The sequence below is a fragment of the Sceloporus undulatus genome, chromosome 6 (assembly GCF_019175285.1).
Source record: "Sceloporus undulatus isolate JIND9_A2432 ecotype Alabama chromosome 6, SceUnd_v1.1, whole genome shotgun sequence".
Classification (NCBI taxonomy): Eukaryota; Metazoa; Chordata; class Lepidosauria; order Squamata; family Phrynosomatidae; genus Sceloporus; species Sceloporus undulatus.
The window spans coordinates 82,451,004-82,467,400 of NC_056527.1; the positions used below are offsets into that span (position 1 = coordinate 82,451,004).

Consider the following 16,397-nt stretch of genomic DNA (forward strand, 5'->3'; position numbering starts at 1 on the left):
CCGATTCTTTCGCGCCTGAGGGGTTAGGGACTTACAGAGAGCGCACGATGCTGGAATGTGCGTCTCTCCCAGGCAGAAAAGACAGGACGAATGGGGATCCTGGCCAGGAATCTTACCCCCACACACGGAGCACTTTTTGAAGGGCACCGATGGCATGGTCCGGAAAACGAAGTCAGGCGGTCCGAGTCGGCAACGAGCGGGGAAGACAAGCCGAGGGGTAAGAAGATGCGAGGTCTAACAGTCCGAGTCAAAAGCCAAAAAGCAAGTCGTGGGGCAGGCAGAAGAAGAGTCGAAAAAACGGTCCGAGGTCTTATTTTCCAGTGATTCCTAACTGAGTCAAGAGCGAAGTTCCTACTGGCAGCTAACGCGGCGGAAAAAAGGAACTGGGGAAAAGAGCGGGAACGGAGGTTTTATAGGGGATGGGCGGGGTTACCGCCAAAAAGTTTCAGCATGTTGCAAAGTGTACTTTGCCTAGTGATTCCAGAAGTTTCCGAAGGCACTGCGCAGGCGCAGTACAACCCATTTGTATGATTCGCAGAGACCACGAAGAAGAAATATATTGGTCACTGATTTTGGCACCCTGAATATTTTAATGTTTGGGGAGGGCATTTTTTAGTCTCTGAGGCCATGATTGGTTCAAGAATTTTTGCTGCCTGGGGCAAAGATCAAATGCCTCCTTGATCTCCCATTCCACATTCAAAAGCCAACCAAACTATGGAATCTTCAGTACTGGAAACAGGAATGACAGTATCTTCCACCATACCTGAAGGAAGCAGACTAACTTAGGGCGTACAGGGAATAAATTTGGCATGCTCCTATCTGTCCCCTAGCCAACAGTATCTGATGCAAAAAGCAGCATCATACTAATGGCAGGGCCAGCCTTGCATAAGATGATAAAACTGGGGAAGGGAAGCTATTTCTTTCTTGTAGCCCATTGGCCTAATATCATAGAGATGGTACAGAGAAGATGGGGGGAGGGCAGAGATGGGGCAGCAGAGAGCGAGACAGACCTATACAGTTCTAGTGTTGCAAATACAGATACCTTTTTGGAGTAACTTCATTAAGTTCAAGATTTTCACAAACATGGCTTCTAAGGAATCACCTTTTGTACAATATCAAAATTTAAGGAAAGAGTCACTGGCCAGGATTTTTTTTTTTAAAAAAAGAAAAACACCTGGGCTTAAGCCTAGGAAGTCTATTGCAGTCAACCAAGCTATCAATGCAAAGTGCTCTACTCATATGTAGAGTGCAATTCTCTCCTTAATGAGAGAACAACCAATGAGATTCCACACATCTGTGATACATGCGTTATAGGCCTCCTCATGTCTCTTATTTTAGAATTCAGTAACACCAGATACATCACAAATAGTCTTTGTCATTTTGTGTAACTGGAAGACTGCAATACTGGACACATCTTTGTTGGTTAAAAACCCCAAAGTAGATAAGCATTCACATTGAACTCTGGAAGGCAGAAATCAAGAAAGCTTAAACTGAGATGCATTTGCATAGTTTGTTCCTTGTATACCTTATACCAAGTATTGAACTAGCACGTCCATGGCATACAAACAGTTCTGAACATGCACAAGGTTAGCAGCAATCGTGACCCCAAGAAATCATGATGTACTTGCAACTCACTTTGTATTTGCTGGGTACATCCATCTTGTTGCGGAGAAACTTGGCCAGATGCATTATCGTCATGGCGGCAGGACAACGGAGGAATCTCATGCTGTTCTTCTAGGAAGAATGAGAGAGAGAAAGGGAAGGAGAAATGGTTTAGAAATGGAGGGAGGGAGGAGGCTGGGCTCCTGCAGCAGCAACAGAAACTGAAATATGTATTGAAGCAGCTGTAAATCTGCCAAAAAACAGAGAAATGGGGAAGGGGTTGGAGTTCAAGAAAGATCAAAAGTTACAAGCAAAATGCACTGCTGTAGTCTATATGCCACTCTAATAGGGGTTAAATGTTGAACTACTGTACCTCTCATTTTAGAGATAACCACCATTGTGCCAAAGATTTGAGATTCCAGAGCAAAGGAAAGGCCAGATTTCAGAAAAGCACATGCACACATACACATGTACACCGGTTCTACAAATTACACTGCTGTTTTTTCAGTGCAAACAGAAAAGGTGGGAGATGAATGAGACACAGAATTCTCTAATATTTCCAAAATAGTTGTGAATATACAGCTGTTCCAAAGTTATTCTGAAGCTACTCTTACCTTGTCTTTCTCTAGATTTCCATTTTCAACTGTTCCTTTGTTTTCTTCTCTGAGAAAAAAAGAAACGAGAGGGGAAATCAATGACTACATATTTACACACATGAACCGTACAAGGAGAGAGTCTGCATGGTGAAGGGATTTGAGCACTGGACTATGGCTCTGGGGGCCAGAGTTCAAATCTCTGCTCAGCCATGGAATCCCACTGGGTGACCTTAGGTAAGTCACAGTTTCTTAGCCTCAGAGGAGCCAAAAGCAAACAACCCCTCTGAACAAGTCAGCTGAGAAAATTCCATTATAAGGTTGCCTTAGGGCCACCTTAAGTGATAAAACGGCATAAAACCTGAAACATTCCTGTCAAAATACCTCTAAAAATAACTGTAACCTTTGCAAGTATTATGTAAGTATCTATGTATTTAAATATTTATATCCCACTCTTTATTAAAAGATCTCAGGGTGGCTGAAAATAAAATCAACTTAGAACAATAACCAGAAAATAAAATAGAACTACTGAAAATTAAAAATTACTTGTTATATCAGTAACGTGACTTCACTTTTATGCATCATGTTGCTTTTCAAATGCAACCATCATTACCTCAAAAGTAACTAGTTGTAAGTAACTATACAGCTTACAACTTGTTAGTCTCAGCTCTCACGTTGCACCTCAGTTGGTGTGGGTCCATTTTGCTGGCTCCAACTAAATAAACATAAAGGGGAAACAGGCACTACCAGCTATAGAGTCAGGATAGCCAAGTGGGGGGAAAAGACACTACATCTGGATTGATGAAAAAGGGACAAAATTTAGTTTCTAAGCCAAACATAGCTGAGAGTTTCCACAAGATCAGTGTGTCATCTTAAATTAGAATTTAAATCTCTTCCCCCATTTCTAAAGAGGGTGTTTCACATGCAACCACTTATGGCACAAAAATGCAGGGAGGGACACAACCTGAGATGATCCCCTTAGGTGCAGGCAAATCCTGCTTTAAGAAATATAAAACCATCCCTTCAGTGTGGAGAGAGAGCTATGCATGCTCTCATACTGTAAGTGAATGTGGACAACAGGAGAAAGGATACGGATGCAAACACCTAGCAGCCAGAAACCAGAATTGCCATTTGCTTATGTCCTTTTTGTGGCTTAAAGATGGAGTGGGCATTGTGCCTTCAGGAACAGTTACTCCAATTCCATTAATCTTCCTTGTCCCCCCCCCTCCCCCCCCCCCCCCCCCCCCCCCCGCCGCCACCACTAATAAAACTCTTCAAACCAGCCTTTCCTAACCTAGGGACCTCCATTTGTGTTCAATTGCAGCTCCACACTTTTTATTATTAAACTATGTAGGCACCATTAATTCCTAAGAATTACTGAAGATGATATTGAACAATGAACAATTTTACAAAAACAATACAATTAACAGGTATAGAATGGTTCTTACAATTTAAAATGCACACATACAGTGATATAAGACAATAAAAAGCAACTGCAGAAAAGCATCATGTTTGGAAGCCAAATGAGATAAAGAACCACCATTCAAATCAATAGGAATGGTGGAGGAAGGATATCATCCATATTTTACTACCTGATTCCTTCATAGAACTCTATGGATAAGCTGACAATTTCATCATCTGTCAGGTTCCCTTTCTCTTGTTCCGAAACCTCTCCCCGGTCTTCATTGGATCCATTAGGAACTAGACAAGTAACAGGTAAAGAAATGAAAATTACACCTGCTTTTCAAGTCATAAATCATCGTTGACATTTGGGAACTGAGAAGTAAGATGGGCACCATACCATCAGCCAGAGGATATGCTGCATAGAAATCACGCCGCCTCTTCATTTCATCTGCAAGGCAAAGCAAACTGTTAATTCATTTATCAGTGCTGATATCTTTCTTCACTTTTAGAACTGGTTAAACGCCTCAAAAACAAACAAACCATGGTCTTAATTAACTTTATTGCATAAGATGGGTAGAATCATGTAGCCATTAAGATGTTGTTGAACTATATTTCCCAGCATTCTCAGCCACTGTGTATGCTACCAACAGTTGTTGGAACTTACATTATAGTAACATCTGGTAGGATGTATGATTTCCACTTCAGTGTGCAACCAGTGTGGTATAGTGGTTTGAGCACTGGACTATAACTCCAGGAGAGCTAGTATGGCATAGTCACTATGCCATAGTGGGTTGAGTGTTGGACTATAACTTTGGAGACCAGGGTGCAATTCCCAGCTCAGCCATGAAACCTACTGGGTGACCTTCGGCAGCTCTCACTCTCTCAGCCTCAGAAGATGGTAAAGGCAAACCCCCTCTGAAAAACCTGCCAAGAAAACCCATGGTAGGTACATCTTAGGGCTACCATAAGTCAGAAATTATATGAAGTCACACAACAACAACAATTATGACTTTGGAGACTAGGGTTCAAATCACAGCTTGACCACGGAAACCCACTGGCTGACCTTGGGCAAGTCACACACTCTCTGCCTCAGAGGATGGCAATTTCCCTCTGATGAAATTTGCCAAGAAAACTCCATAATAGGTTTGGGTTAGGTTGTCATAAATTGGAAGCAATTTGAAGGCACATAAAACACCAACAACAACATAAGAGAAGCACATTTGAATTATGCATAAATTTTAAAATTACAAACTGACCAGACAGAACTTGGTTGTTTGATTGGGACCAAAGGGATATGGCCACATTTCTGAAGTCTTTTTATACACTCATCCCTCTGTATCCATAGATTCATTATCCATGGATTCAAACATTCAGAACTTGAAAATATTTTTTAAATATAAATTCCAAATAGAAAACTTTGATTTTGCCATTTTACGTAAGGGACACCATTTTACTATGCCACTGTATTTAATGGGACTTGAGTATCCACAGATTTTGATATCCACAGGAGGTCCTGGAACCAAATGCCAGTGGATACCAAGGGCCTACTGTACTACCTAATTGTTAGGTAATTTCCTATTCAAAAACATGAACATCAATCCTCTATTATTTATACACAGTTTGGAGCTCCCACAGATCACCTTGCCCCATATTAGTTAATGGTGGTGCATGCACACAGTCACACCAAATGCAAATGCACCTATTTCACCATCCATTGACTAATATGGGCTTGAGCTCTCATGTTTTTTCCCATGTGCAAGGAGGTGGGACTGACAAGGCATGGGAAGGGTATGCTGCATTATAAATAAATATAAATTTAACACATGTATACATATATTACATTTATTGATAATTTATCACATCAGAATCAGGCACCTACTTTTTTTTTTTACTGCACTAAAGCAAATGGAAGTAAATTTTACTCCAACATTGATCCCACATTGTAAAAAAACACATTCCTTCCTTCACAGAAAATCCTACTACCGAGTTTAGAATTGCTCCCAGACTCACATGCATACCTTTGAATAGTCCTGGAACCAGCTTGTATACTATATCTTGTAGGGTTTTATCTGATCTGAAATGCAAAAGAAAACACTGTTATCAGCAAAAGTCAATTTGGGAATAACTTTAAAAAATCGCCTTTTAAATCTCTTCATTAAAGAAATTAAGTACAAAGATAAAAAGACCATTTTGTTCTTGATAAAATGGGGAAGTGTGGGTGGAAATCAATACACACTTTGAGGCAATTACCTCTGCAAATGTAATAGGTGATATGGGAAGCTGTGGCAGGAAGAAAAGATCTGCATTTCGAAACACAGAGCTCACTCCCTCTGTGGTTTAAATTGAGCTGTGACATTCTAAACATTTAGCCTAATAACCTGTTTCCAGTTCCACGAAAAAGGAGTGTACCTCTGGACATAAGAAGCGCACTGTTGGCTCAGAAGAAAGGCCAGGCCAGGCCAACATAATTTGCCACAATGACAAACTAGAGGCCTCTGGGATGCCCACATACAGCACATGAGGGTAACAGCCTCTTCTTCTTTTCTTCCCCACCAATTGGTATTCAGAGAAGTGTATCATTCCTGATCTTACTGATATATATAGCCATGATCATGCGTAAGTAAGCACATCTGCAGAACCCCAGAGCTTGGCAGAGTTACTTTTTCCGGACTTCCTGATGAGTGTGCGCGCTCTCGCTCTCTTTCTCCCCCTCTCCATCCCTCTGTGACATGCAAGTATCAAGACATTAGGGGGAAAACAGTAAATAGGGGTTTCTTCCTCTTTACTAAGGAGAAGCTGGACCCCAACTCACTGTTCAGAACTTGAGAATGTTCTTTATTTTGTTCTAAGACTACTTCAGATCACCTCCAACAGCTCTCAAAAGATCTGACTCATCCTCAATGGGGATGGGTAAACCTCCAGATGTTGCCAGATTACACTTCCATTATTTCTGACCATGTATTATATTGGCTAGAGCCAAAGGGTGAAAAGTTGTCCATCCCAATCTTCAATTTAGCCACAATTTGTTTTTCTTTATGGCAATGAATTGCAACCTAGACCACCACTATGTCTCACCACCAGTGAGATTCACATGCAGGCAGCAGAAAAAAGAATAATGGAAATTTGTTGAAGACAAATGAATGCCATGAGGCCACAGAGTTCAGATTTTCTTGGCACTAACTTTGTTTTAAATGCAAAGTTCCATAAGCTTCAGCACTGTTACTGCTTTCTTAATCTATTTCTAAGCCGTTTAACCATGCAACAAATGTAGATTTATTGAGAGGGGGAAGCAAGTACACAATTATGTCTGTGTCAAACAACATTCAATGTCTGATTTGAAAGGCCCAGGCTTGTTTTAAAAAATTATTTTGTCAAGCAGTATTTCTTTGCATCAACAAGGCCATGATATTAGGACCATTTGGCAAGCCTACCCACCCCCAATCCACTTTTAGTAATGCTGTTTATTACACATACATATTGATTTAGTTTCATAATTTATGGTATGCTAATGAAAACAAGCCTTGTTCAAAGACTGCTTGACTGGCAGTTAGGTTACAAGAAAGGCCATTATATATGACTGAGTCAATAGTCCACTTAATGTGTCCCAAAGCAGAGTGCCCAGGACACACAATTACGCCTGAAGTGTTGCAGAGTGCAATGAGTCACCTTTCCTCAACAGAGGTCTAAAGCCACCTGCTGTAACTAAAGGATCCCTGGACACTGGAAAAACTCAGGGATCTAAAGGGATAAATCAGCTCCCCATCAACTGACCCTGGTACTAACAAACCATTGGGTGGGTGATATGAAAGACAACAAGTAAGGTATCATTTTCAACAATCAGCTCTGAACAAATGGGCAACCACCAAGCCCTAGAAAAGATAGGACCAGAACTCTCAGCATTCTTCTTTCATGAGGAATTCTGGGAGCCGTGGTTAAAAAAAGTAACTTTCCCAACCCCTGGCCAGTGCATTCTACTCTACCATTGCTGCCTACAGCAGGTCTACATCTCCTAAACCCACTTCATTCTTCAAAATGCCATCTTCTGTTCACTGTCTTGTTGTTGTGTGCCTTCCAGTCATTTCTGATTCTTGGCGATGACCCTAAGGAGAACCTATCATGGGGTTTTTTGGGCAAGATTTGTTCAGATGAAGTTTGCCATTGCCTTTCCCTGAGGTTGAGAATATGGGATTTGCCCAAGGTTACCAAGTGAGTTTCATGGCCAAGCAGGAAATCAAACCCTGGTCTCCAGAGTCGTAATCCAACCAACTGCGCCTTGCTGGCTCTCTGTTCATTGTCTCCCCTAAAATAAATGATAAACCAAAGTGACTCTCTGCTCTACAGCTCATGTTGTCCTCTCAGATTATTTGACAGGGATCAATAATGAGCAATGCTGAGCCGCATGCTCACATCCTCTCCCTTCCCTTCCCCTAGATGTGCAAGAAGAACATTAGTAGCTTTTGCTTCCAATAAGCAGCAAATTATGGTTTACCTTCCAAAACAGCACTAGGGAAACTGTGGTTTGTGCAAACCATAGTTTATTAACTTATTAACTTCAGGCAAAGTTGTAAGATGTGCTTCACTGCAAACTAGGACTGTAAGTTTTTTGTGGGTTTTTCAGGCTATGTGGCCATGTTCCCGAAGAGTTTCTTCCTGACGTTTGGCCAACCTCTGTGGCTGGCATCTTCAGAGAATACTTGCCTGAAAAGGAGTTGAGTATATATACTGTGTGACCTGGGAAAGCAGCAGTGATTTGCAAGTGTATTGTTCTGTTGCTAATGGCAGGCCTCAGGGTGGGAGGATATGCAAAGGAGGATTAGTGTCTACTTGATAGTGCTCATTGTCTGCTAGGAAACCCCTGACCCTGGGAGATTTCTCATTTGCATTTGCTGAGTCTTCATCTTGCTATTTTTCAGGACTGGTAGCCAAACCTTGTTTACCTTTAAGGGTTTCCTCTTTCCTGTTGAAATTGTCCAGGTGTTTGTGGATTTTAGTGGCTTCCCTGTGCATCCTGACATGGTAGTTGTTGGCATGGTCCAGAATTTCAGTGTTTTCAAACTATTTTATGTCCAGGGTGGTTTGTAACATGTTCTGCTACTGCTGACTTTTCTGGCTGACCCAGTCTGCAGTCTCTCTCGTGTTCCTTGATTCTTGTTTGGTGGTCCCTATGTAGACTTGTCCGCAGCTGCATGGTATGCGCTAAACTCCTGTGGCTGTGAGAGGGTCTCTCCTAGAACATGGCCACATAGCCTGAAACCCCCACAAAAAACTATGGATGCCGGCCATGAAAGCCTTCGACTTCACATAGGACTAGAAGCTTTGGATTCCCTCACTTTGGTTGTAGGGAATGTATGGGCCCTGTTCATTCTCAAGTGAGCCATTAGAGTGTCTGATCTCTCCCCATGTCACCATCTTCATTGTTTCATGTAGCCTTTAATGACCATGGGTAGGGGTAATTTTTTGCTCAGGCTTTTTACAACAATTCCTACATTTATGACATGAAGGCTATAATCCTAGAAACATTTGCTAGGAAGTGAGCCACTCAATGTAGTAGAGTTTACTTCTGAGAAGTAATGCTGCAACACATTATTGATAATCAGTTTTATTAGTAAATTAAGTACACTTCTAATCAATCCAAAAGGTGTTTGGATTAACTGACTTTTTAAAAAGTATGCTATTCTTAAGTCCTTTTAAAAAGTTTAGCTGGCAAGTACCATCTCACACCAGTAGGTGAAATAGGCATCTTCTGAGATGACCCCTGTGATAACACAAACATGCATCATCTTTTAAGAGAGTAGTTTTTACCCATATGGAAATTTAATCAATAGATTGATCTCCAACCACAACACACACAATTAATGGATTCACTGCTCTATAATAAGCTTACAGTTCTACATTTGAACCTACACTTAGCCTTATATCACAAAGACTCCAAAAGTAGAAATGGTGCCCTTTCCATTTTTGAGTCAGTCTTGTCTTGAGCAACAGTACAGTGGTGCCTTTTAAAGTGCAATGCCTAAATTAAATCCAACTGGATTGGTGGTTCATGCTATCGACTCTTAATTTATGGTATCCCTACCATAGGATTCTCTTAGTGAGATTTATACAAAGGAGATTTGCCACTGCCTTCTTCTGAAATTAAGAGACTGTGATTTGCCTGAAGTCAACCAGTGGGTTTCCATAGCTGAGTGGAGATTTGAACCTTCATCTCCCAGGGTCCTAGTCCAACACTCAAACCACTATATTATGTTGGTTTTGTCAGTTGGTTATTGTTGTGGGCCTTCAAATCATTTCCGACTTGGGGAGACCCTAAGGAAAACCCATCACAGGGTTTTCTTTACAAGATTTATTCAGAGGGGAGTTGCCTTTGCCTTCCTCTGAGGCTGAGAGAGTGTGACTTGCCCATGTTCAGCCTGTGGGTTTCCATGGCCAAATAGGGATTCAAACCCTGGTTTCCAGAGTCCGAGTCCAACACTCAAACTGCTAGTTTGTTTTTTTAGTTGCCAGGACCAACTAAAAAGAAAAAGAAAATCCAAAGGTTTGCATATCTTTGCACCATTCTAGCTTGTTTTAACAAATGTATTGCCTAACTGGATCTGTAGGTTTTTTCCCTCAGGGGCAAACATAATTAAGTTTGTATTTTGCAATGCATGGATCCATCTTGACAGCCCACATCTCCAAACCATGGTCCAAAACTGGAAATACTACTATTGAATAATATCAACAAAGCAGCTTTAACAGTTGTCATCCCACCCAGAACAGGTATTTTGTCAAGCTGATAGATTTTAATTGCCCATTCAAGATAAACCAGTTCAAAATGTTTTGCACTGAAATAGTGATAGCTTGCAATAATATATAGTGAGGGAGAAGCCTTTTTACTCCTACCATGAGAATTACAGCTAAGTGAAAGGAAAGAGAGATATTTGAGGGTGGAACAGATTACTTCATTATCCCAACTAACCAAAAATCTGGGCACTTCAATCCTCCAAGCCCTGCTTCCATTACATAGTGCACTCTCCTTCCCCCAGTTAATACTGTATATATCCCAATTTAAATTTCATCACACATCCCACCAGCTACTCAGATGAAGGTACTGTCCTATCCCTGATGTTGCTTCATAGCAACTAGACTCAGATGCAGCCCCATAAGAGTGTGTAGTCCCACATTCCTGCGTTACCTCCACATCTATCAGGAGCATGCTAGTAAATTCTGAAGTACAGTACAGCCATTCATCAGGATAATTCCTACAGTCACAGTCCCAAGGAAAATCTCACTACATTGATCTATTTGCAGCTTTCATTGCCACCAGAAACATATTTTTTATAAACTGAATCCATCTTAGTTCTCTTTCACACGTCATGGTTATAGTACTTTGGTATCACTTTAACTGCCCTGGCTCCATCTCATTGAAATGCTAGAATGTGTAGTTTGGTGAGTACACTTATCCCGTCATATTCACTAGTGTTAGGGGCACAAGACCCCCATGAATATAGAAAAAACACAAATAACAAAAACACCATATTTTTTACTTGAGAGGACACCTCTCTAGGAATCTCTAGGTCCTCCAGTGCAACTGTGTGGTCAATGTCCGACAGATGCTGACCATAGAACTGAGCTGGAGGAGCTACAAAGGCCTAGTAGAGTATTCCCTCTAGGAATCTCTAGGTCTTTCAGTGCAACTTTTAGTTAAAGTTGACCATACAGTTGCACTGGAGGACCTAGATATTCCTAGAGATAACATATTAATCAAATCCGTGAATAATCAAATTCGCAAATATCAAAGCCGCAAATATGGGAGGGATGAGTGTATTTAGAATTCTCTGCCAGAGAGCTCTTACAGGCTTCCCATACTACAAAGGCCAAGATTGTGTAGGACTGAGCCATGGCAACAGAAGAATTATCACACTACTATAATTTTGTACCGTAAAAGAGACCTTAACAATCAAATTGCTCCCCAAAATGTTGCATTCCCACAAGGATAGCTCATAAAAATACAAATCCATCCTTTCAGCCTTCCTACTGTGAGGGAATGGGGGGTGGAAGGGAATGACATAGGGAGGAGGGAGATGTCATTGTCCCTGCTGCAAATCAAGGGAATGACCCTGCTCTGACCTTGTGTGTCCTGGTTCCACAAAAACACTGCCACCTACACTTTTGCCCCTAGATACTCCAGCAAAGCAAAGCTTGCAGACAAAGGCAATCTAGATTCTTGTGAAATTTGGTACCTTGGTAGTTTCTATTGCAAATAAAAATAAAATGTCATTAATACCTGTCAGGACAGAGGTAAGCATGTGGTGTTTTGAACAGCCAAATAAATACCTGTATACTCTTGAAAACTGAGGATAGTGAAGGAGGTAGGCAAAGACAGACATCAGAACAAATAAACAGGTTTCCAGCCACACGATCACAGGCACAGTTGAAAACAAAAAGGGTGTTTTTCCCCATGACCACCACAGTTATGCTTTTGATTTTTAAAATCTGATGAAATACACTTCCATTACATGGGGAGAAAGGTTAATTCTGTGGTCCACAAAATGTATATGGCAGGGTGAGAGTTGCTCAAGGCAGCGTAAGACCTGGAGGCCCTGATTCCTCTCCCTCTTCCCAAATCTTTTATGTGTAAAATTTACACATGCGTTGGGTTAAATATTGGATTTACTTAAGTTAAACTGTTCTAATTTGAATGATGCTATTTCCTTTTAAAATGTTATATACATGAATGTGCAAATGAAAATATGCACCCTAAATAAACAAAATATTTTTATTCGTATACTACATCGGAGAGGGGCGATGTCTGCATGTAAAAGGGCTCTCAAGAGTAAAATGTTTGTGTACCACTGGGTTAATTTCCTTCTTTAAAAAAACAACCCATTTCCACATCTGTGTAAGTGTACTGTATACTGTATAACAAATGGAGAATTAAAAATTAGATTCAGATAGATATATCGTTTCTCTGCTTGCAAGGTATTAACACACAAACCCCACCGTCACAGAAAGATGCAAATGCAATTTTACTGCATACCCACCAAACCCTGTTCTTTTAACTGCTACTTGCACATTTAAAATTGCATTTCTGTCTTTCGTACGTGCAAGTAAAATAAATCAGAGATGGCTTTTTAAGAATCCCAGTGATATTTTTCTGCATTTTTATCCTTTGTGTTGATTTTCTCTCCCTGTCTCACTTCTTCATATTGGTGGGTGTTTGAGTCTGGATGCACGGATGTTTGGGGACCACTGAGGCTAGACCAGTGGGAGCAAGGCTTGTAAATATTTTGCGGAGAAACCCAAGTGTTACTAGAGAAATTAATTTACACAGAGCAGGAGCTAAAAATACACCAAAGAGTTGCATCTGCGGCAGGCCGCCTTCTTGGTTTCTATGCCAACCATCTGTAGAGTTCATTAAGGTGCGCCAGGCTTCCCCCGAAATCCAGACAAATAGGGAGGTAGCAAGATTATGGCTTCAGAGCCAATGAAGACAATATTTCTGGGTTTGTTTCAGTGTTGTGCCTGTAAAAAAAGAAGGTTCTCTGCAAAAAAGCAGACCCATGAGGGCAAAAGGAGTCAAGAACTGTAATATGGTCCTAATTTGACATCTTATTTCAATTTTTAGGTAATCCCTACACATTTCAAGATGTTATGACAGCAGCGATAAACCTGAATACACTTGAGGATTGTCTGGATAAATGTTAGAAGCTGAGATTTGGGAAAATCTTGGATTGGGAGTATACTTTCCGTACTCTGCATAATCCTCAAGACTTGCAAAACCACTAATAAACCATGGAAAATTTGTGGAAATTTGTCAATACAGTATTCTTAATTTTAATCAAAGCATTTTGACTTTTGAATTTGGATTTCCTTGCCGCAGGGTGCAATTTAAACTGGCGTGGAAACCTGATGGCTTAGTGAAGAAAATACAAAGCCCTCAGCATGCCTCTGGCAAAAGGTTAATGCAAAAGTACCAAGGCAAACAGATCAATACACCGTAAACCACAGTAGAACTCAGGTTAAATAGTTCTTGTAGTTTCTTCAAAAGGGTTGCTTGTCTGTGGTCCAAAGACTGTTTTAAGGAGTCTGTCTGGGTGATCATTCATAGAGAGCCCTTTAATTAGCACTGCCGTTTTACTGTATTATTGGAGAGCAGCCAACTGCGATAGAAAGACCCGCGTTGTGCCAGTGCCAGTACCGACACCGACACCTGAATGATTTGCACAAATTTTAAAATATGCAAATAAGATAACAGACCTGGAGTCTTCTCTCCTGAAGGGAAGGGTATGGATCATACTGCAGCAAGTGAAGGGGTATGGAGAGGACTCCACAACATGGCAGTCCACTGACTGAATATGTTAGTCTGATAAAGAGTGGGGTGGGGGAGATGTCTTATTTTCATCCAAGAGAAGGCTCACTGAAATTGTGCATTGGTCTTTGACAGAACCTCTGAAGAACAAAAGTGCCCCTGGCACCATGTCAATCCCTGTAGACTCAGAGATTATTTTATTTTAGTATTTTATTTCTATCCTGCCCCTCTCCCAGTGGAAGACAGAAGGCTTACAACATAGAATCATAGAGTTGGAAGAAAGCACAAGGGCTATCCAGTCCAACCCCCTGCCATGCAGGAACTCACAATCTGAGCACCCCTGACAGATGACCATCCAGCCTCTGTTTAAAGACCTCCAAAGATGATAAATTAATCCAAAGCACAGCTAAAAACTATATTATAACAACATGAATAAAACCACAGCACAGCTAAAAACTATATAATATTAACAATCGATTAAATAAGCTATCACATAAAAGTAAACAATTTCAAAACCTTTAAAAACTATAATCCAAAAGATGGGGGGAGTGAACCCCATTCCAGTAGATCCACAAAGGGGAGGGGAGGCAGGAAGATGAAGGCAAGAACTGGGGTGTCAAGATTTTCTCAAAAATTGTAGCTTCAGGGTTGTGGTGCGTGGAAGTGATCCAGATCAAAGAATTAAGTTTCTTGGGCTTGCATTTTCTCATGTCTGTCTTTTTCTCCATGAGAAAGGAAATCCAGCCTTAGTATACTTAAGTATACTAGTATTCTTTATTGATCATCTCCTGCCATATTGACAGCCATCAGTACTCTACCTTCCTTCTCGGCTCACTCCAAATGGGTTTCACCCAAGACAAATGTAATCAAAGCTCTGTCTCCTAGTTAGCAGGCTATAACACCCTGTCTTGTGAACCAGTGCCAAATGCCTGTAAATCACTTCTCAGGGATCGCAGCCAGCAATCACTCACTTGGGGGGGGGGAATTTCAGGTCAGAGGGCACGGATCCCAGGCAGGCTTATGTTAAGCCCCTTTTAGAGACAGGGCAGTTGGAAAGATTATAAGCTTTAGGTTGTAGTAATGTTCACCTCACCTCTTGGTTAGATAGACTGCAACCATAAATGGAACAGAGATGGCATTTGTCATTGGCTATGTGGAATGGGAATAAAATCGAGCTATGCTCATTATTGAATGATGAGTCCTGGAGACAAGCAACAGGGCATGAGTATCACCACCATTCCCAGCTGGAGAGCATCATATTGAAAAGAGAATGCTAAGGGAAAAGGGCATTATTTTTTTCTGCAAGACATAGGAGGGTGGGGGGTGGGCAGACAGCCAGTGTAGCGTAATAGTCAAACCACTGGAGAGGAGAGACTTGGGGCCTTTTCATACTACACAATTTTAGCACTTTGATTCTACTTTAATTGACATAGTTCCATTTTACAGCATTCTGGGATTTTAATTTGAGGGTCTGGAGGTATTTAGAATTCCCTATCAGCAGTACAGTAGTGCCTCTCCAAATTAGAAACCCCAGGATTCCATAGGTTGTAACCAAGCACTTAAATAGTACCATAGCACTATAAAGTGTGAAATAGCCACTGGTTTTAAATAGGAACACACTTGTTTTCTGCTGCTCCAGACACTGTGAAACAATGGATTCAAATTGCAGAAAAGAGATACCACCTAAACAATTGGAAGAACTTCCTGGTGGTAAAAGCTGTTTGGCAGTGGAATATGCTGCCTCAGGGTGTGGTGGAGTCTCCTTCTTTGGAGGTTTTTAAACAGAGGCTGGATAGCCATCTGTCAGGAGTCCTTTGACCATGTCTTCTTGAATGCAGGGGGTTGGACTGAATGCCCCTTGTGGTGTCTTCCAACCAGTGGCATCACTATCCAGGGAGCATGGACCGCACCAGGTGACACTCTAGGGGAAGGTGACACCTGGTGAGGTGGTACACCCTTGCAGGGGCAGCTGCCTTCCAAGTCTCACATGGCAACCACCACGCAGGACTCAGAAGGCCTTCGGGGGATGGCATGAGTAGAACGGCACAGCGAGGTGGGGGGCGTGCTTGACCTTCTCAGAATCCAACTCCCCCAGGCCTCCAAGTCCCACATGGCAGTTGCATCTGGAGGTGGGGCTTCTGAGTCGCCCTGTGAGACTCCAAAGGCCTGCGGAGGGGTGGCGCCTGCCTTCTGAGAGGGTTGAGTGTGCCTCCTGCTGCGTCACACTCATGAGCAGAATGGCGCTGCAGCAGCTAGCTTGTGAGGTGTGTCCTTTTGGCCCCATTTCCAGAAGCCTCACATCATAAACCAGGTGACACCCCAAGTGGCGACACCACTGTTTCCAGCTCTAAGATTCTATGACATCCCCACTCATTCATAAATCTCACTGCTGAGTTTGTCAGAGTTGCTATTTCTTCAAATCAAATCAAATTTTATTGCTTTTGACCAAAGGTCATTGCACAGCACAACAATATAGCAATACAGTACATATAACAATATAACAATAT

The 16,397-nt window shown here is 41.6% G+C and overlaps 1 protein-coding gene across 11 annotated transcripts in view; it reads right to left on the bottom strand.

The window, feature by feature from the left end:
• The window catches only part of PCGF2 (polycomb group ring finger 2), a 67,487-nt gene that overhangs the window by 12,725 nt on the left and 38,365 nt on the right, over nucleotides 1-16,397 (bottom strand). For 10 of the 11 annotated variants that reach the window (XM_042474805.1, XM_042474810.1, XM_042474816.1 and 7 more), the window contains exons 4-8: nucleotides 5,618-5,673; nucleotides 3,997-4,047; nucleotides 3,788-3,896; nucleotides 2,217-2,265; nucleotides 1,636-1,734 (exon numbers count right to left, since the gene is read on the bottom strand). In XM_042474805.1, coding sequence (XP_042330739.1) covers nucleotides 1,636-1,734; nucleotides 2,217-2,265; nucleotides 3,788-3,896; nucleotides 3,997-4,047; nucleotides 5,618-5,673 — 364 coding nt within the window. The remainder of the gene's footprint in view (nucleotides 1-1,635; nucleotides 1,735-2,216; nucleotides 2,266-3,787; nucleotides 3,897-3,996; nucleotides 4,048-5,617; nucleotides 5,674-16,397) is intronic. The other variant, XM_042474806.1, reaches the window with a different exon arrangement.